We start from the raw sequence: 21,600 nt of genomic DNA, 5'->3' as shown, positions 1-21,600 counted from the left end.
CTGAAGCTAACATTCCCCTGACTGGCAGAGGAAGTGTCTGGCTGCAGCAGTGCTGTCCCTGAACCGACATCCCCTCATCTGCCAACTGTGCAAACTTGTTGGGGTGTGACAGATCAGGGCTAGCCTCCCTGGCACTCTTCCCTCCACCCCGCTTTCTGTTACCCAGCTAGCTACCTCACTTTCCTGAGCCTCCTTGCGACCACCCTCCCCCACATCTACCCCAAAGAGTGCTTGCTCAGTGAGCAGCAAACTCTTTTCCAAATTGCCAATGCTTCTCAGTGTTAAAATTCGCCCATTTAGATACTCGATGTGTGATTCCAAACGGGCAATTTGCTCACATTTTGAACAAATACAGTTGCAAGAAAAAGTATGTGAATGCTTTGGAATGATGGATTTCTGCACAAATTGGTCATAAAATGTGATCTGATCTTCATCTAAGTCACAACAATAGCCAATCATAGTCTGCTTAATCTAATAACACACAAAGAATTAAATGTTACCATGTTTTTATTGAACACACCATGTAAACATTCACAGTGCAGGTGGAAAAAGTATGTGAACCCCTAGACTAATAACATCTCCAAGAGGTAATTGGAGTGAGGTGTCAGCCAACTGGAGTCTAATCAATAAGATGAGATTGGAGGTGTTGGTTACAGCTGCCCTGCCCTATAAAAAACACACACCAGTTCTGGGTTTGCTTTTCACAAGAAGCATTGCCTGATGTGAATGACCTACGATTAAGAATTGTTGACTTGCATAAAGCTGGAAAGGGTTATAAAAGTATCTCCAAAAGCCTTGCTGTTCATCAGTCCACGGTAAGACAAATTGTCTATAAATGGAGAAAGTTCAGCACTGCTGCTACTCTCCCTAGGAGTGGCCGTCCTGTAAAGATGACTGCAAGAGCCCAGTGCAGACTGCTCAATGAGGTGAAGAAGAATCCTAGAGTGTCAGCTAAAGACTTACAAAAGTCTCTGGCATATGCTAACATCCCTGTTAGCGAATCTATGATACGTAAAACACTAAACAAGAATGGATTTCATAGGAGGATACCACAGAGGAAGCCACTGCTGTGCAAAAAAAACATTGCTGCATGTTTACAGTTTGCACAAGAGCACCTGGATGTTCCATAGCAGTACTGCCAAAATATTCTGTGGACAGATGAAACCAAAGTTGAGTTGTTTGGAAGAAACACACAACACTATGTGTGGAGAAAAAGAGGCACAGCACACCAACATCAAAACCTCATGCCAACTGTGAAGTATGGTGGTGGGGGCATCATGGTTTGGGGCTGATTTGCTGCGTCAGGGCCTGGACGGATTGCTATCATCGAAGGAAAAATGAATTCCCAAGTTTATCAAGACATTTTGCAGGAGAACTTAAGGCCATCTGTCCACCAGCTGAAGCTCAACAGAAGATGGGTGTTGCAACAGGACAACAACCCAAAGCATAGAAGTAAATCAACAAAAGAATGGCTTAAACAGAAGAAAATGCGCCTTCTGGAGTGGCCCAGTCAGAGTCCTGACCTCAACTCGATTGAGATGCTGTGGCATGACCTCAAGAAAGCGATTCACACCAGATATCCCAAGAATATTGCTGAACTGAAACAGTTTTGTAAAGAGGAATGGTCAAGAATGACTCCTGACCGTTGTGCACGTCTGATCTGCAACTACAGGAAACGTTTGGTTGAAGTTATTGCTGCCAAAGGAGGTTCAACCAGTTATTAAATCCAAGGGTTCACATACTTTTTCCACCTGCACTGTGAATGTTTACATGGTGTGTTCAATAAAAACATGGTGACATTTAATTATTTGTGTGTTATTAGTTTAAAGGGAGTCTGTCACCAGCATTTCACTTTTTTAACCCTTCCCACAGCTCCCTAGCATGCTTACAGTTAATCAAAACGTTACCTCTGGCATCTTTCCTGCTCTTATAAATCCATCAAAAACGATCTTTATTGGATATGCAAATGAGGGCTCGCAAGTGCCCAGGGGCGGCGTTACTCTGCTTGCTCAGCCTTTTCATTGCATCCCCCCGCCCCTTCCTACCCTCCGCCCGCCCATCCTTTCCCTCTGACCGCCTTACTACTAACTTGTAATTCTGCCGATATCCCGCGCCTGCGCACTCATTCCTTTGGCCGGCGCATGCGCACTGCGATGCCCATTCCTTGTACGGCATCACAGTAATTAATAGTAATAGCAATAGTAATTGCGCAATAGTTACTGTGATGCCGTACAAGGAATGGGCATCGCAGTGCACATGCGCCGGCCGACGGAAGGAGTGCGCATGCGCGGGATCTCGGCGGAATAACAAGCTATGGGAAAGGTGGTCAGAGGGAAAGGATGGGCGGGCGGAGGGTAGGAAGAGGCGGGGGGACGCAATGAAAAGGCTGAGCAAGCAGTGCACCTAAGAGAGTAACGCTGGCCCTGGGCACTTGCGAGCCCTCATTTGCATATGTTATAAAGATCATTTTTGATGGATTTATAAGAGCAGGAAAGATGCCAGAGGTAACATTTTGATTAACTGTAAGCATGCTAGGGAGCTGTGGGCAGGGTTAAAAAAGTGAAATGCTGGTGACAGACTCCCTTTAAGAAGGGATTATCTATTGTTGTGACTTAGATGAAGATCAGATCACATTTTATGACCAATTTGTGCAGAAATCCATATCATTCCAAAGGGTTCACATACTTTTTCCGCTCTGAAGCGCTGCGCTTAACAGTGTCCGGCGCATGCGCCGGATCTTGTGAAGTCCGGTACAGTAAGCGCCGCCCAGCTCATCAATATTCACTTCGCTGGGCGGCGCTTACTGTCCCCGACTTCACAAGATCTGGCGCATGCGCAGGGCACTGTTAAGCGCAGCGCTTCAGAGCGGGGACCGCAGAAGCCGCCCAGCAAACGGAATATTCATGAGCTGGGCGGCGCTTCAAAGCGGCAGTTGGGGGAGGCTGGCTGGGCGCAAGAGAGGTGAAACGCCGCCCCTTGGGCAGATTGAAGACCGTTGGAGCAGGTTATAAAACTTAAGTTTACTGTATGTATAATGTGGACAGGGGGGATACTTAGATGATTGTAATACCCATTATAAGACCTGTACTGCCATATATATACACCTCAATATGCTTATTGGCCCTGTCAGTGTCCCTTTAAGTTCTATCTAAGTAGCCTGATTGCTCTTACACGATGATAAGACAATGTTACCATCTTACTACAGGAAAGTTGGACACGGAGTCGCATTGTGATACAATGTTGGAGTCAGAGCTTTGGCTTATTGGCTCCACCGCCCCGGCTGCAGGGCCGCAGGTGACAATCTGGTGACCCGAAGATGGCTGAATGCAGCAGGGTGCAGAGACGTGGGGAGCAGGGCGCTATAATTCTTTATTAGGTCAAACACACTAACTAAAAACAGAGGCAATCCTGGAACACCCCTTTAAGTGGTATTGTCACTGGCATCTATTGCACTTCTGGAGTCTGTCACTGCATTTGCATTTTGGTTTGCTGAATGGGGCAGGAGAAGACACGAGGTGTGAACACGACCGTAAGTCCTCAGGGGGGCAATTATTTTAAGATATTAGAGGTTGGATACCATATAACCTTTTTACACGCAGTAAGGCTACTTTCACACTGGCGTTTTGGCTTTCCGTTTGTGAGATCCGTTCAGGGCTCCAAAACGGATCAGTTTGCATTCTAATGTATTCTGAATAGAAAAGGATCCACTCAGTTTGCATCAGTTCAGTCTCCATTCCTATTTGGAGACGGACACCAAAACGCTGCTGGTGTACGTCTGATAAGACTGAGCCAATCTATGACACAATCTGGCCCAATAGAAAACGGATCCGTCCTCCATTGACTTTCAATGGTGTTCAAGACGGATCCGTCCTGGCTATGTTACAGATAATATAGTATTATCTGAACGGATTCGTCCATGACAGAGCCGCAGAAAACGCGAGTGTGAAAGTAGCTTTAGGCCCCTGAGTTCACACGGGCGAGATTTCCGCGCGGGTGCAATGCGGTAGGTGAACGTATTGCACCCGCACTGAATCCGGCATCATTCATTTCAATGGGGCTGTGCACATGAGCGTTTTTTTTCATGCATCACTTCTACAATGCTTTAAAATCGCAGCATGTTCTATATTCTGCGTTTGTAACGCAGGACAGGCGTTAATGACGCATTGCATCCGCAAGCAGGTGCGGGTACGATGCGTTTTTCACTGATGGTTGCTAAGAGATGTTGTTTGTAAACCTTCAGTTTTTTATCACGCGCGGAAAAAAACTGAACAACTAAACGCAATTGCAGACAAAACTGACTGAACTTGCTTGCAAAATAGTGCATGCTTCACTGAACGCACCCTGAGCCAATCCGTCACGCCCGTGTGAACCCAGCTTAATCTCCCCATGTCCATATACGTCTGTATTTCCAAAATACCCCTCACAAGCCCGTTCACATTTTGGGAGAGCTCAGCTGAGATAACAACCTGCCCTGACAGGATCCGCACAGCTGACTACCAGAGCCTCCAAGGGGGACGCAAGCCCCGCCCACCGGCGACTTCCCGGTATTTGCATCAGCCCACAATCCCCGCCCACTTCTCTCTCTCACGTCACTTGCTGCTTTCAGTTCCTCTGAAGATGAAGGGCGCGGTGATGTAAATGAGGGGGCGTGGCCGCGGCTGGAGCTCGGTTGCTGAGCTGCCGGAGTGTCACAGACTCTGGAGTAGAGGAGCAGGAGGGAGCGCAGCGGCGGCCGTCACACCCGCACATCTCCCGCACATCTCCCGCACAGCAAGCGCCGCTCCTACTTCATTTATTTTATGGACAGGCCTTTATTTTCTTACTGTATCTAGTGTAATGACTATTTATTTTTGTGCACTTGTTCCTATAGACAGAGTATATATATATATCTGCACAGAGGAGATTATAGAAGTCTATGTGTATTTATTACTGACCGGACAATCATGGCGCAGCCGCAGAAGTTTTTTGAGAACCTGTCTGGAGTTGGTAAAGCAATAGGGGTCCTGACCAGCGGAGGAGATGCCCAAGGTAAGGTGGGGAGCACGGTATGCATGCTGCATGTCATCATGTCACCTCCCTACACACTACAGCCGCTTCAGCCCACTAGATGGGTTTGGTCCATGTAGTAGTACAGCTGAGTTTGTCATGTCGCTTATGTATGTAGTCAGCACTGCTACATCTGCTGTAGTGATGTATCTGTGTAGTCTCAAGGTCAGGCCTGCCTGTGCATCTGGGGCGGATCTTCTGTGCATTATATAACAATAATAATATGATAATATATACCATAGTATACTCTATATATACACAGTAAAACCCTTTGAGAAGACCTCCCCTTATCCATCTATTATTCACATTGACCATCTTCTTTGAGAAGACCTCCCATTATCCATCTATTATTCACACTCGCCATCTTTTTTGAGAAGACCACCCCTTCCCCATATATTATTCACATTAACCATCTTCTTTGAGAAGACCACCCCTTATCCATCTATTATCCACAATGTCCATCATCTTTGAGAAGACCACCCCGCCTTATCCATCTATTATCCACACTGTCCATCATCTTTGAGAAGACCACCCCCTTATCCATCTATTCTTCTATTATTCACATTAACCATCTTCTTTGAGAAGACCACCCCTTATCCATCTATTATTCACATTGACCATCTTCTTTGAGAAGACCACCCCCTTATCTATCTATTATTCACATTGACCATCTTCTTTGAGAAGACCTCCACCTTATCCATCTATTATCCACATTGACCATCTTCTTTGAGAAGACCACCCCCTTATCCATCTAATATTCACACTCGCCATCTTCTTTGAGAAGACCTCCACCTTATCCATCTATTATTCACAATCATTGGCCATCTTCTTTGAGAAGACCACCCCTTATCCATCTACTAATCACATTTACCATCTTCTTTGAGAAGACCACCCCTTATCCATCTATTATTCACACTTGCCATCTTCCTTGAGAAGACCACCCCATATCCATCTACTAATCACATTCACCATCTTCTTTGAGAAGACCACCCCTTATCCATCTATTATTCACATTGACCATCTTCTTTGAGAAGACCACCCCATATCCATCTATTATTCACACTTGCCATCTTCCTTGAGAAGACCACCCCTTATCCATCTATTATTCACATTGACCATCTTCTTTGAGAAGACCACCCCCTTATCCATCTATTATTCACACTCGCCATCTTCTTTGAGAAGACCACCCCCTTATCCATCTATTATTCACATTGGCCATCTTCGTTAAGAAAACCGACCCCTTAGAAGACCACTTTTCAATGTAATTGTGGGTGGTCCCTCATAGAGAATAGAGAATTTATTATAATAATATTAATCTTTATTTCAGTGTATAAAATTGTAATCTTAAAGATAAACCCCTGGCCATCGGAGCTTGCACTCTAATACGGGTAGCCTCTCCCTTGGACTGGTGACCCTCGGCGATCACTAATAAACCACCTCTGCCAGCTGTAGCGGTGCCAGCAGCCTGCGCGCCCACACTCCAGTTATGTAAGGCAGCCCATACAAAGTTTCCGGGGACAGAAAGCGATAAGCAGCTTGTCGGGAGGAGAGAGAAGTGTTACAAATTTTCAGTATGTGGGTCGTGATGGAGGGATCGCCCCCCATTCCCAAACTGTTACCCCCCTTTCCCCCGCCACATAGCTGGCAATCAGCACATAGACTGGGTGGCTGCATTAGGTCTGGTGAGACTGGCCAGCGGTGACAGGGGGCGTCTCCATGCTGCTGCATTGCAGGCTTTTCCTGTATCTCCACCTCCCACACACTCGGCCTATGTACTATGTCCTCCAGTATTGATACTTCCTTACTACAAATGCAGCACTGGTGTGGAACTACAAGTACCAGCAGAACCATTTGTTGCTGGCCCCTGGACGCCCAGTGCCAGTACAACCAGCAGACGCTGCGCTTTTCCGTTTGTGGCTCCGATGGAATTTTTTGAAGAGCCTCCCACGCCGTGCCCCTGTGTAAATGTATCTGCGGGCTATCAGAGCCGTAAGATATGCGACATAAAGCAGCGATCAGTCCTCGTCCTGCTGATAACGGAGAGCACTAAATTGCACTTAGCGCCGCTAATGACCGTACAGTGTACGCAATTATTCTCCAGTTATGATAACGCAGTAAGTTTACTCACAGGAGCGCCGGATTGCACCGAGTGACACACTCAGCTCTGCTGCATCTGTTTATTTTTGCTAATTTGCAATGAGTAGAACTGGTATTTCATTCCCGCAAGGCAGGGTATGGCGCTACAGGTTGCTTTGTCACGGTTTGTTTGCTGTGGCATCCTATATCAGTTGCCATGACGATGATGATGGTGAGGGTCAGCGTGATACCCCCTCGCCGTATCTCCTCTCCTGTAATCCCTCCCTGCTCTCGCTTCTCCTCCCCGCCTGGCTCTTGTGTACGTGCAGCAAGCGGCTTCCTCTGAGTCACGCATTCTGGGAGGAAGCTCTTGTGGGTAGCATCACCCTCATCATCCTCACCTCCAAATGCTTTTCAAGGTCTCACCATTGTAGGGGTTTATTAATTCATGGATTACTGTCCACCTGGGCTGCAGATGCAGCAGAGCTAAGAGTGTAATGGAGCAATGAGAGGAGCTACGTGTTTTCCATAGGGCTGTGAGATATAGCAGTGCCCAAGCGTTGTAACCCCCACAAGGGTTAAACGCCCTTTTCGCCTCTGCTACACTTATATTTCAGTACGTCCCTAAGGCGGTGGGTATTTGTCGACTGGTGCAAATGAGCGAGACGATCAAACGTCCGTGTCACCTGCTTCTCCTGAACATGGCGTACGCCCTCAGATTATTATAATAGGAATGTCTCTGGGCAGCAGGCGCCATAGCCATGAGAAAGGCGCATCGAGGGAAGAGCCTAAAATACTGTCACTATGTGCGGTGTAGTTTATGGGCGGATGTCGGCACAGGCGGGAGTATTTATATTCCCCCCTTGCACTGATTCACTGATCGATCGCTGACTTGATTTGTCCTTGAAGGAGGGAGTGATGGACGTTCAGAAGGAAAACCAGTGGATCTTCCCTTCTGCATAGCTTTGAAAATTAACCCTGTCATTGATGCAGCATGCCCGCGCCGGGATTTCCTTGTGACCGCTGCAAAAAGATCCGACCGACTGTAAGGTCATTTGAGACTTTTATTCCCATAGGGAAGTTCTGATGACGTGGAAATGCTGCGAGCTTCCACTCAGCTATTGGGGCCCCGCCACACGTGACGCATCCATGAATGACAAATATGCTGCCAAATCGGCATGAGGGACACGCGGGCTCTGCCGTGGATTTGGGTCAGCAGATTTGTCCCTATGACACTGGCTGACCTGTTACATGTGCACTTGGCAGCTGAAGGCATCTGTGTTGGTCCCATGTCCATATGTGCCCGCAATGCTGAGAAAAATGATGTTTTAATATATGGAAACGAGACTCTAGGAGCAATGGGGGCGTTACCGTTGCTCCTACAGGCTCTGCTCTCTCTGCAACTGCTGCATTCTCTCCACGCAGACAGGATGACATTTTAACTGTCTGGTCCTGTTAATCAAAATGCTGAGGACGCAGCAGTTGCAGAGAGAACAGAGCCTCTAGGAGCAATGGTAACGCCCCCGTTGCTCCTACAGCCTCATTTTCATATATTAAAACTTTTTTTTTCTCAGCAATGCGGGCACATATGAACATGGGACCAACACAGATGCCATCAGCTGCCAAGCGCACATGTAACAGGTCAGCCAGTGTCATAGGGCACAAAACTGCTGACAGATGCCCTTTAATACTGATGACCTATCCTCAGTAGGGATGAAACATCCGAAGTCGATTCGCATAAAGCTTCGTTCTAATACTGTACGGAGCAGGAGCTCCGTACAGTATTAGAATGTATTGGCTCCGATAAGCCGAAGTTATTGCTTTGCGAAGTCTTGTGAGACTTCGCGCAATAACTTCATAAATTAATTTGTACTGTAAAAAAAACCTTTCCCGGAACTCGGGTTCGGTTCCAAGTGGTACCTGATCGGTTGGGGTCTGACTCCCAATTGTATGAAGAGTCGCCTCTTCCTAGGCCAGTGATATCACGTGGCTTAGGCGCACCTCCGTCCTGCAATACCAAGCACAACCACTATACAATGTCCGGCGCTGTGCTTGATAATCTGCGAGGAGGCCGCAGCGCTCACTGGAGTATCAGCTGATTGTCAGGGGTGTCGAGTGTCGGACCCCTGCCCATCAGTTATTGATGACCTACCCTGAGGATAGGCCATTGATATTAAACTCCTGGTAAAACCCTTTAAAAACACCATAAGAAACTCATGTTACAAATGGAATAAATAGAAAAAACCCCACTAAAAACATTCTTTTCTAATGGGTCAGTCAGGTCCCATTTCTTTTGACTAGTAGAATAATGCAGCAGGCTGTAGTATACATCAAAAACCTGACAGAACCTACCTACGATGTCCTTGTGCCCAAACACATTAGATGACAGTGGTCCGAATCAGGTCGATGGTCCCCCATGTATGAGAGCTCTTTGACATGCCCCCCCTTCCCCAGGTTTGGAGGAAAGAAGGGTTAGGGGAATGTTTACAATGGGAGCTAAGACCTGTCTCCATCGACATAAACATGCATGCTTAGCCAGACCGAGCATGCACATTGATGTGTCAAGAGTGACATTCTCAGCCATTTGTGTCCCCCACTAGTAGGTTTGTGAACACATTTATCCAATTTTTCCCTAATGTCTGCAACGTCGTCGTTGAACCCCTCCTTAGGTCCGTCGTCCAGGTGGGGGGGGGGGGGGGGGGTGAAGATTATCTCGACTTGTATGCTGTAGTTTATGTGTTTGCAGAAGAGAAGTGATTCTTTGCTATGCAGGGTTTGGTTTTTATTAGAATTTTTGGATGCAGGTTGGTGCTCAGGAGAATAAAACACTAAGGTCATTACATGGGGGGAGGTGGAGGGGACGGAATTAAAGTCAATAAGCATTCCTCTAGGATTTAAGGACTGGGAAAGTGAATTGATCAGTGGTGGACGGGGATTAATATAGTCCTGGAGCATCAGGTGTGACCTTCGCTGCGACCATGCAAGGTCATTAGGGTGGATGGAGAATTTAGAAGACAGATTGCCTTGTGGAGGTGGGGGCTGGTCCCGTCATCGGAGCCCCTAGGGAAAAATAAACCAGTAGGCCCTTGGCTCAAAATAGACCTTTTATCCTCTAAATTTAGAAGAAGGAATATTGCTGTGTCCTTCAGACTCTTTGGTTATTGTCGATACAGACCTGGCCAGCGTCCAGACAGTGCAGCGTATGACGAGGTGAATTCTCTATGGCGCCATTAATAATTGCATCATCGTCTAAGTAAAGAACTATAGTCACTGTACTGCGGCGGTCAGGCTGCATATCACATATACCTCTATGGGGGATCCGATCATCCTTTTACAGACATATTATTATATGATCAGTGGGGTCCAACCCCCGCGATCAGCGCAACGTGTAATAAACTGCGCTTCAAAGAACAGCACGGCAAAACCATGGAGGTTCACCCTGAAACCACTCGTGGATTTAAAGTGTCGTTCTCTATTATAAGCCCCCTAAGGCCTCGTTCACATTTCTGTGTCTGTTTGACGTCCATGAAATCAGTCCGTCCCTGTTTCATCCTTGAATATGGCCGTGTGTGTGTTTTGCTTTCCGTGTCATCTGTATTCCGCGGACACTGCTAGGCTGAGAACTTTCAGAGCATCTCCTATCAGTGGTCAGTAAAGCACAGACCAAACACAGATCCCATCCGTGTTGTTTCAGTGATTTTTCACAGACTCAGGCCTTAGGCCCCATGCACACGGCCGTTGTTCACGGCCGTGTGCGGGCCGTGGAACCGCGGCCTGGATCCCTCCTGAGAGCAGGAGCGCACGGCGTCACTGGTTGCTATGACGCCGTGCGCTCCCTGCTGCCGGCACAGTACAGTAATACACTGGTATAGATCATACCAGTGTATTACTGTACTGTGCCGGCAGCAGGGAGCGCACGGCGTCATAGCAACCAGTGACGCCGTGCGCTCCTGCTCTCAGGAGGGATCCAGGCCGCGGTTCCACGGCCCGCACACGGCCGTGAACAACGGCCGTGTGCATGGGGCCTTATGCACACAACAGTATTTTTTCACGGTCCGCAAAACGGGGTTCCGTTGTTCCGTGATCCGTGTCCGTTTTTTCTTCCGTGTGTCTTGATTTTTGGAGGATCACCAGACCAGAAAAGTGAAAAAAAGTCAAGTTTGCCTTGAAAATTATAGGAAAAAAACGGACACAGATCATGGACGCAGATGACAATCTTGTGTGCCTGCGTGTTTTTTCACGGACCCATTGACTTGAATGGGTCCGCGAACCGTTGTCCGTCAAAAAAATAGGAACGATCATATTTTTTTGACGGACAGGAAACACGGATCACGGACGCGGATGACAAACGGTGCATTTTCTGAGTTTTCAACGGACCCATTGAAAGTCAATGGGTCCGCTAAAAAACTCACAAAAAACACAGATCCCATCCGAACGGTGTTTGTTTCCGTGTCCGTTCCGTTTTTTTTGCGGATAGGATGCGGACCCATTCAGTATGTCCGAAGCTGTCCGCATCAGTATGTCCGTTCCATATTCCTGCAAAAAAAATTTAACATGTCCTATTCTTGTCCGTTTTAGGCATTGTTACAATGCATCCGCAAAAAAAAACGGATGGCTCACGGATGTCATTTGTTTTTTTTGCGGTTCGCAAAACACATACGGTCGTGTGCATGTAGCCTCAGGCTTTGTTCATATTTCCGTGTGAGTGACACGTCCGTGAAAAAAAAGCATATATTGTCCGTGAAGATGTCTGCCAAGGATCCTTGGTTGGTCCACATGTGTCCGTTTTTACTATCCGTGTGTCAGCTGTAATTCACTGACGTTGCTCAGCTGAAAATTAATTTCCAAAGAATCTCCTATTAGTCTTCAGTGGAAAACGGACGCAACATTGATGCCATCCGTGTTATGTCAGTGATTTTCACGGACCCGTAGACTTGGGTGACAATGGGCGTGCTTGGTCCGCATCACGGATCAAAGTAGTGCATGTGAACTTAAATGTGAACAGACACATTTAAATCAACGTGTGCTGTCCGCGGAAAATGCAGAGAGCACACGTCAGTGAAAAAGGAAATGTGAACGAGGCCTCATAGACTTCAATGGGCATGTCCGTTTTTTTGCCGCAGGAAATACACAGCACAGCTGCGACGTGTGGCAGCACCCTCATGGATGGAAGCAGATTCCAATTATATAATGTAATAATAAGGTATTATGAATAATTAACAGGGAATCAATATTTCATGAGCTCAGCGATGCTGTATGGCGGTAATACAGGAGATCCCACAGTATCTTTTCTTCTTCTTTGTGGGCACCTGCATCCTCCTTGTGTCACCTGTTCTGGGGGTTTCTTGGAGCTTTTTGGAGAACTGAAAAGATCAAAGTAATCCCTTAAACACTGACCTAGAGGATAAAAGAATAATTGATGTAGCGGAGACGTGTGTGTCGTGTGGTTGTAATAATAGGTGTGCTTCTTCAGGAGAGACATGGGAGCGTCCCTTACTCTTCCTGATGAATGAATAAAACATACGGCCCCCTGTAAATCCTGTAAGCCTATTACACAGCTTTGTAGCTGCCTAGGATACAGTGCATTCATATGTTTATGACCCCGAAATCTCGAATTTCCAGTTTCTGATAAACCAGAATCTAGGAGAAGAGACAGGTGCCAGACGTTTACATCCGTTTTGGATTGCCAGGATCATGGAGAATGAGAAAGGTGCGACAATATTCTGGAAGACTCACCTCAATCAATGAATGGACGTCCCTATATACAGTATATAAAATCAACAATATAGGGTCACATTTAGGCCTCATGCACACAACCGTTGTGTGTTTTGTGGTCCGCAAAACACGGATGGCGTCCGTGTGCGTTGCGCAATTTACGGAACGGCGCGGACAGCCATTGATATAACTGCCTATTCTTGTCCGCAAAACGCGGACTAGAATAGGACAGGTTATATTTTTTTTTGCGGACCACGGAACAGAGCAACGGATGCGGAAGGAACACGGAGTGCTGTCCGCATCTTTTGCAGCCCCATTGAAGTGAATGGGTCCGCATTTAAGCCGCCAAAACTGCGGCTCGGATGCGGACCAAAACAACGGCCGTGTGCATGAGGCCTTACTAAGATCGGCTTTTACCCCGGTCTTAGTTTCCTCCTTGCGCTGCCTTAAGATTCGTCTAACTTATGACGAGGCATGTGCCCTCTGTGACATTCCTTGCGCCTGGTGAAAATACTATGCCTGCCTGGTGTAGTTTTTCGCCAACGTTTACGCCTGTTACAGGCAGTAAATGATAGTACAGTAAATTTGCATGGCCAATGTTCCAGCCCTGACACCTTGAAATTTACCTGTAGGGTCCGTCCCTGGACCCTTGAGGTATGATCCCTTTCACATACCCGGGATGCTGATATCACTCAGATTTGTATACAGAATCCTCATAACATTTAAAGGGCATCTGTCAGCAGTTTTGTTGATGATATTTTATTATATGCAAACGAGCCCCTAGGAGCAACGGGGGCGTTGTCATTACACCTAGAGGCTCCGCTCTCTCTGCAACTGCCATGCCCTCTGCACTTTGACAGGACCAGGTGTGATGATGTTTTCACTGCCTGGGCCTGTCAATCAAAGTGGAGAGGGCGTGGCAGTTGCAGAAAAAGCAGAGCCTCTAGGTGTAACGGCAACGCCCCTGTTGCACCTAGAAACTTATTTGCACATAATAAAACATCATGTTTCTCAGCAATGCAGGACACATATGACCATGGGACCAACACGGATGCCTTCAGCTGCCAAGCGCACATGTAACAGGTCAGCCAGTGTCATAGGTACAAAACTGCTGACAGGATGCCCTTTAATGTGTGAACATACCCCAACAAGAAGCAGCTATGTTGGAACTGATCCTGTCCAAGCATGACATGGTTGCCCATACATTTGGTGGTCAAATGTACAGCCAGCTGGTGATGGCAGATGATCACTGGAGGTTTGGCTTCTGATTCTGGACCCACGCAATCACCTGAGACAAACCTTTCGTTGGGTCACCGGTCCTTAGTCTGAAGCATGATTGGGTCTTGCAGCAAGACAAGGGCCTTATACCCAAAAGCAAGTCTTCTTCTGCACTGCTGTGGACAGAGGTCCTCTGGGGATTATTTTTGGGGAACCAGAACATTTCCAATATATCTCCTGGTGTGCAGCGTCCCTCTCTGTGCCCTTCCTGCATGCTGACTGATGTCTAGATGTGAATCCAGCCTGTAGAGAAGGTAAAGCATATTGTATGTTTGACCATTAGCACTAATAGAGCCTCACTGTTCCTTCCAGGGATGAATGCTGCTGTCCGTGCTGTGGTTCGTATGGGAATCTACGTAGAAGCCAAAGTTTATTTCGTCCATGAGGTAGGTCCACTCCCTTCCGTTTGCTTTTTTATATAACGATTTCTATGGAATCATAAAATATTTATTCATATGGTCAAAGTCCATGGAGTGTCTAGTATTACGGCACACGGTAATTTCAGAGGTCATGAGTTCCTGTGATTCATTTGATTCTACGCTCGTAATTCTGATGACTGCGAACAAGTTGACTTTTTGATCTAGTTGGCAGCCATTTTAATGGATTTTATATATAAAGGGAGCCTTATTGAGCCACTTTGTATTTCGTACATATTATGCCTCATGCACACGGCTGTTGCTCAGCCATTACGTGCATTGAGGACCGCAATTTGCGTGCAGCTGCCACGATATACATCCAGACCCATTCAACTTGAATGGGTCCATGATCCGTCCGCACCGCAAAAATTAGAATATGTTACATTTTTTTGTGGTGTGGAGGCACGGGGAGAAACCCCACAGAAGCACCGCACCTCCTCCTCCGTTCCGCACCACACCTTCTGGATCTGTGATGCGGTGAGCATTCGGCCGGTGCCTGCATATTGCGGACCCGCTTATGGCCGCAGCCAGGCAACGGCCAGGTGCATGAGGCCTAATGCTGTGATGCTTGTTAGTTCAGTAACAATAGTAAACCATGATAAAAGGGTTGAAAAACATCCCCCAAAAACCGTTAAGGCCGAGTTCACTCGAACGTGTTTGATCCGTGCTCGTGCTGCGGGCCGCAATGCACGATCGCCGGCCGTGGGTCCGCGGTCCGCTCGTTCCGCTAAAAGATAGGACATGTTCTATCTTTTTTTGGAACGGAGGTATGGGACGTAACCCCACGGAAGCACTCCGTAGTGCTTCCGAGGGGTCCCGTCCTGTGCGGCCGTTCCGCGATTCCGGATTTGTGGACCCATTGAAGTGAATGGGTCCGCATCCATGATGCGGAATGCACACGGAACTATGGCCGTGTATTGCGGGTCGCAATACGGCCACAGATCACACACGTTCGTGTGAACTAAGCCTAAATGTCATAAAATAAACATTTAGCCTATACTCACCTGTTATACTCCCCTGCCATTTCCAGAGCCGCAGCTCTTGTCCTCCATGTGATGTGGGTGTACAAGGCTGCAGCAGTGACATGAAGTATACGGCACATGACCGCTGCAGCCAATCACTGACATCAGTGGTCTTGAGCTGTGTACCACTGAAGCCAGGGATTTGCTGCAGTAGGATTGGAGTTCTCTCCAATCCTGGTTGTTTGACAGCAACCGTGGCATCTAAGCTGTTAGAGGCTTCCTGTCACTTCATCGACATGATCGAGGCATGCTGATGGGCCAGCATGGCAGCCAGAGGCCTAGCAATGGCCTCCAAGTCTGTCTAGTATACGGACAGGCAGACATAATGCCTTGCACTACATAAGTAGCACAGTGTATTACGTAGTGCAATCAAAGGATTGTATGTACAAGTCCACGTGTGGCACTAGGAGAAAAAAAGAATTGAGATTACATAGTGGTTGATACTTTTTAATGGCTAACTGAAAAGATGGTGGCAAAATTGCAAGCTTTGGCGACCTGCTCAAAAGTTTTAAAAAATTAAAACGTTACGGCTGATACGGTGAAATAATACTTGTGTAAAAGAAGTAAAACTAAAAACAAATCTATAAATATGAGCCACAGGAATGAAGGTGACTTGTTATTTATGCTGCATTTTGAACGATACAAAATGAAAATGAATTGCAGGTTTTTTTCATTCTCCTTATAAAAAAGTAATAAAAATGAATCAATAAGTTACTTGTAACAGATATAAAATGGTGCCACTAAACAATACAACTCATCTCACAAGAAACAAGCTTATACAGCTGCATCGAAGGAATATATATATAATAAAGTTATAGTTCTTGGAATGTGAAGATGAGAAATACTTCATCCTAAAGGCCTGAAATAGACTGGTCCTGAAGGGATGAATACATCTCCCCCATCATTTCTCCTTACCTCTAATGAATTAAAGAAGCACTCCGACTAATAATTTCATTCTCTGGCCCATTAGAAAGGTAGATGATGTAAATTGTGGTGAAATTAATCTCCTTGCTGCCGGCTGTATTTGTGAGTTACGCTAGTGTGAAAGTACCCTTATTCTTTTCCGGTATTGAAATCCGGTCTCAATACCGGAAATAAACGCATCAGTTTTGTCCTCACGTATTCTGAATGGAAAGCAATCCGTTCAGTATGCATCAGGATGTCTTCCGTTCCGTCTCTTGTACGGTATTTGACCGGAGAAAATACCGCAGCATGCTGCAGTATTTTTTCCGGACAAAACCCTGGAACACTACCGCACTTGCCGGATCCGGCATTCATTTCCATAGAGATGTATTAATGCCGTATCCAGTACTAATGTAAGTGTTCTGGAAATTGCTGCATCGTCGGATCCGCTTTTCCGGTCTGCACATGTGCCGGGATGTAGGAGGAACGGGTTTCTCTTTTGATCTTTGAAAAAAAAAAATTATACCGGATCCGTCTAACGGATCCGGAAAAAAGAGCTTTCCATTTGTATATGGATTGCCGGATTCTAAGATCGCTAGTGTGAAAGTAGCCTTATCCGTTCTCCTCTGGTCCTCGTGTGACCGGCGGTCTGACTTTCCAGCTGACATAGCATTTTCTCTGTGGACAGGAAGTCCGTTTCTCTGTTCATTCCTATGAGGCTCACATGAGGGCTGTCATAGGGATGGATAGACAAACTGACTTCCTGTCCACAGGTAAGACACTGTGCAGGTTGGAAAGAACTGAGGACCAGAAGATAGTGGACAACTCACAAATACAGCGACTAGTAAGTAGATGACCTTCCCTACAATTGACACCACCTGCCTTTCTACTGGGCTAGAAAATAACATTTTTGTCAGAGTGCTTCTTTAAAGGAAATATATCATCAGAATATGACCTATTTTTTTAAATCAAATTTTAATGTTAAATGCATTTTTTATTTATTATTTTTGTGCTTTTTATTTTTCCTATGTCCCTATCTATATCTTAACACTAGGCCTAAAATATGTCAACACTTAGGCCCCTTTCACGCGGGCAAGTTTTCCGTGCGGGTGCGATGCGTGCGGTGAACGTATTGCACCCGCACTGAATCCTGACCCATTCATTTCTATGGTGCTGTGCACATGAGCGATGATTTTCACGCATCACTTGTGCGTTGAGTAAAAATCGCAGCATGCTCTATATTGTCCGATTTTCACGCGGCGCAGGCCCCATAGAAGTGAATGGGAAGCGTGAAAATCGCATAGCATCCGCAAGCAAGTACGGATGCGGTGCGATTTTCACGCACGGTTGCTAGGAGACGATCGGGATGGAGACCCGATCATTATTATTTTCCCTTATAACATGGTTATAAGGGAAAATAATAGCATTCTGAATACAGAATGCATAGTAAAACAGCGCTAGAGGGGTTAAAAATAAATAAAAAAAAATTAAAAAATTTTTAACTCGCCTTAGTCCACTTGATCGCGAAGCCCGGCATCTCCTTGTGTCTCCTCTGCTGAACAGGACCTGGGGTGAGCATTAAATAGAGGTTAAGGACCTTTGATGACGTCACTCCGGTTATCACATGGTCTTTTACCATGGTGAATCACCATGGTAAAAGATCATGTGACGTACCATGTGATGACCGGAGTGACGTCATCAAAGGTCCTTAACCTCTATTTAATGCTCACCCCAGGTCCTGTTCAGCAGAGGAGACACAAGGAGATGCCAGGCTTCGCGATCAAGTGGACTAAGGTGAGTTAAATTATTTTTTATTTTTTTTTAACCCCTCTAGCGCTGTTTTACTATGCATTCTGTATTCAGAATGCTATTATTTTCCCTTATAACCATGTTATAAGGGAAAATAATACAATCTTCAGAACATCAATCCCAAGCCCGAACTTCTGTGAAGAAGTTCGGGTTTGGGTACCAAACATGCGCGATTTTTCTCACGCGAGTGCAACGCATGACAATGTTTTGCACTCGCGCGGAAAAATCGCGCATTTTCCCGCAACGCACCCGGCTCTTATCCGGGCAAAAAAACTGACGCCCGTGTGAAAGAGGCCTTAGTGTCCTTTGAGAGCAGCCACACAATGTACAGGAGAGGACCTTATTGACTTCGATGGGAGAGTTTCCTGTGCAGAGGTCAGATAAGCTGTGATATCACCTGTTGTTATCCATAACACAGGTGTTATCTGTCAGTGTAATCCTGCCTGTGATGATAATAAGCTAGCTGTTGAAAAGTTACCTGTGTACAAACCAGGAAATCTAGTGGCCAGTGCAAACATTGCATCATTATATACATTTTTTACTTGAATTTTAATTTAACAATGAATTCAATACTAGGAAATGTAAGAGTAGGTTCGTACAAATGTCTGTGCAGATACATTATCACCACTGTGAGTATATACAGGTGAAACTCGAAAAATTAGAATATCGTGCAAAAGTCCATTTATTTCAGTAATGCAGCTTAAAATTAGAATTTTGTGAAAAGGTTCAATATTCTAGACTCAAAGTGTTACACCCGAGTCAGCTAATTAATCCATACCCCTGAGCAAAGGGGACCTCAAAATTGGGGTTTCAGAAGCTATAAGCTATAAGCCATAATCATCCAAATTATAACAAGTAAAGGCTTGAAATATCTCGCTTTGCATGTAACGAGTCTATCTCATATATTAGTTTCACCTTTTAAGTTGCATTACTGAAATAAATGAACTTTGCACGATATTCAAATTTTTCGAGTTTCACCTGTGAGGAATGAGAAGCATGCAAAAAGGAAGAAGAACAGGAAATGCTTACAATATCCGTATAATACTCGCACAGCCACAGGAGAAATATTGATTCCCCTGGTTTATAATCTGCTGGACGCAGATAGCAAGATAAGCACAAGATACAGACGTGGACAAAATTGTTGGTACCCTTTGGTCAATGAAAGAAAAAGTCACAATGGTCACAGAAATAACTTTAATCTGACAAAAGTAATAATAAATTAAAATTCTATAAATGTTAACCAATGAAAGTCAGACATTGTTTTTCAACCATGCTTCAACAGAATTATGTAAAAAAATAAACTCATGAAACAGGCATGGACAAAAATGATGGTACCCCTAACTTAATATTTTGTTGCGCAACCTTTTGAGGCAATCACTGCAATCAAACGCTTCCTGTAACTGTCAATGAGACATCTGCACCTCTCAGCAGGTATTTTGGCCCACTCCTCATGAGCAAACTGCTCCAGTTGTGTCCGGTTTGAAGGGTGCCTTTTCCAGACTGCATGTTTCAGCTCCTTCCAAAGATGCTCAATAGGATTGAGGTCAGGGCTCATAGAAGGCCACTTTAGAATAGTCCAATTTTTTCCTCTTAGCCATTCTTGGGTGTTTTTAGCGGTGTGTTTTGGGTCATTGTCCTGTTGCAAGACCCATGACCTGCGACTGAGACCAAGCTTTCTGACACTGGCTAGTACATTTCTCTCTAGAATTCCTTGATAGTCTTGAGATTTCATTGTACCCTGCACAGATTCAAGACACCCTGTGCCAGACGCAGCAAAGCAGCCCCAGAACATAACAGAGCCTCCTCCATGTTTCACAGTAGGGACAGTGTTCTTTTCTTGATATGCTTCATTTTTTCGTCTGTGAACATACAGCTGATGTGCCTTGGCAAAAACTTCGATTTTTGTCTCATCTGTCCACAGGACATTCTCCCAGAAGCTTTGTGGCTTGTCAACATGTAGTTTGGCATATTCCAGTCTTGCTTTTTTATGATTCGTTTTCAACAATGGTGTCCTCCTTGGTCGTCTCCCATGTAGTCCACTTTGGCTCAAACAACGACGGATGGTGCGATCTGACACTGATGTTCCTTGAGCATGAAGTTCACCTTGAATCTCTTTAGAAGTCTTTCTAGGCTCTTTTGTTACCATTCGGATTATCCGTCTCTTAGATTTGTCATCAATTTTCCTCCTGCGGCCACGTCCAGGGAGGTTGGCTACAGTCCCATGGATCTTAAACTTATGAATAATATGTGCAACTGTACTCACAGGAACATCTAGTTGCTTGGAGATGGTCTTATAGCCTTTACCTTTAACATGCTTGTCTATAATTTTCTTTCTGATCTCTTGAGACAGCTCTTTCCTTTGCTTCCTCTGGTCCATGTCGAGTGTGGTACACACCATATCACCAAACAACACAGTGATTACCTGGAGCCATATATATAGGCCCAATGGCTGATTACAAGGTTGTAGACACCTGTGATGCTAATTAGTGGACACACCTTGAATTAACATGTCCCTTTGGTCACATTATGTTCTGTGTTTTCTAGGGGTACCATCATTTTTGTCCATGCCTGTTTCATGAGTTTATTTTTTTACATAATTCTGTTGAAGCATGGTTGAAAAACAATGTCTGACTTTCATTGGTTAACATTTATAGAATTTTAATTTATTATTACTTTTGTCAGATTAAAGTTATTTCTGTGACCATTGTGACTTTTTCTTTCATTGACCAAAGGGTACCAACAATTTTGTCCACGTCTGTATGTGTCGCCCAGAGTCATCACCCCCCGGGCAGCAGAAGAACCCAGCGTCACCTGACCCTGTACAATATATCCCAATTCCCTGTAAAATTAGAAAAGATAGAAGTGTGTAGCAAACAGTTTTTCCATAGCATAGGAAAGCTGGATTCTAAACTGTATAGACAGTGACACGGAAACAAACTAACCAAAAATTCTAAAGAAAAAAAAGGCTTAACAATAAAAATGTGATTTAACAATAGGTCCTTTTCTAATAGGACATCCCCTTTAAAGTGAAATGAAATACGAGCCGTTCCTTTTAATACATTCCCCGTTTTTGTCATCCAGTGAATTGTGTAGCTTGCATGGTATCCCAGATTGCATTTCACCTGTCACCCACCTGCTTTTCAGTGAAGGTGACCTGTTTAATGTGATACTGCCCCTCATGTGTGACCAGGGTGGAGGGTAGAGAGGTATCGTAGCAGGTTTACCTCATACACCAAAAAAAACGGATGTGTGTGCGTGAGCCCTAATTGTAAGGGTGTTTTCAGGTAACTATTTACCAGGTAGGTGGCACTTGGAATTACAGGCTTGAGGGCAAA

The 21,600-nt window shown here is 45.5% G+C and overlaps 1 protein-coding gene across 5 annotated transcripts in view; it reads left to right on the top strand.

Annotated features, from left to right (window-relative positions):
• The first annotated feature begins 4,691 nt into the window (after positions 1–4,691).
• Positions 4,692–21,600, top strand: part of LOC122939258 (phosphofructokinase, platelet) — a 94,280-nt gene continuing 77,371 nt past the window's right edge. For all 5 annotated transcript variants that reach the window (XM_044295317.1, XM_044295314.1, XM_044295316.1 and 2 more), the window contains exons 1-2: positions 4,692–5,028; positions 14,428–14,501. In XM_044295317.1, coding sequence (XP_044151252.1) covers positions 4,944–5,028; positions 14,428–14,501 — 159 coding nt within the window. In that variant the 5' untranslated portion in view covers positions 4,692–4,943. The remainder of the gene's footprint in view (positions 5,029–14,427; positions 14,502–21,600) is intronic.

Source organism: Bufo gargarizans, chromosome 5 (genome assembly GCF_014858855.1).
Source record: "Bufo gargarizans isolate SCDJY-AF-19 chromosome 5, ASM1485885v1, whole genome shotgun sequence".
In the NCBI taxonomy this organism is placed as follows: domain Eukaryota; kingdom Metazoa; phylum Chordata; class Amphibia; order Anura; family Bufonidae; genus Bufo; species Bufo gargarizans.
Note: the sequence above shows the minus strand (reverse complement) of the source record. Positions and strands in the feature narration are given on the sequence as shown.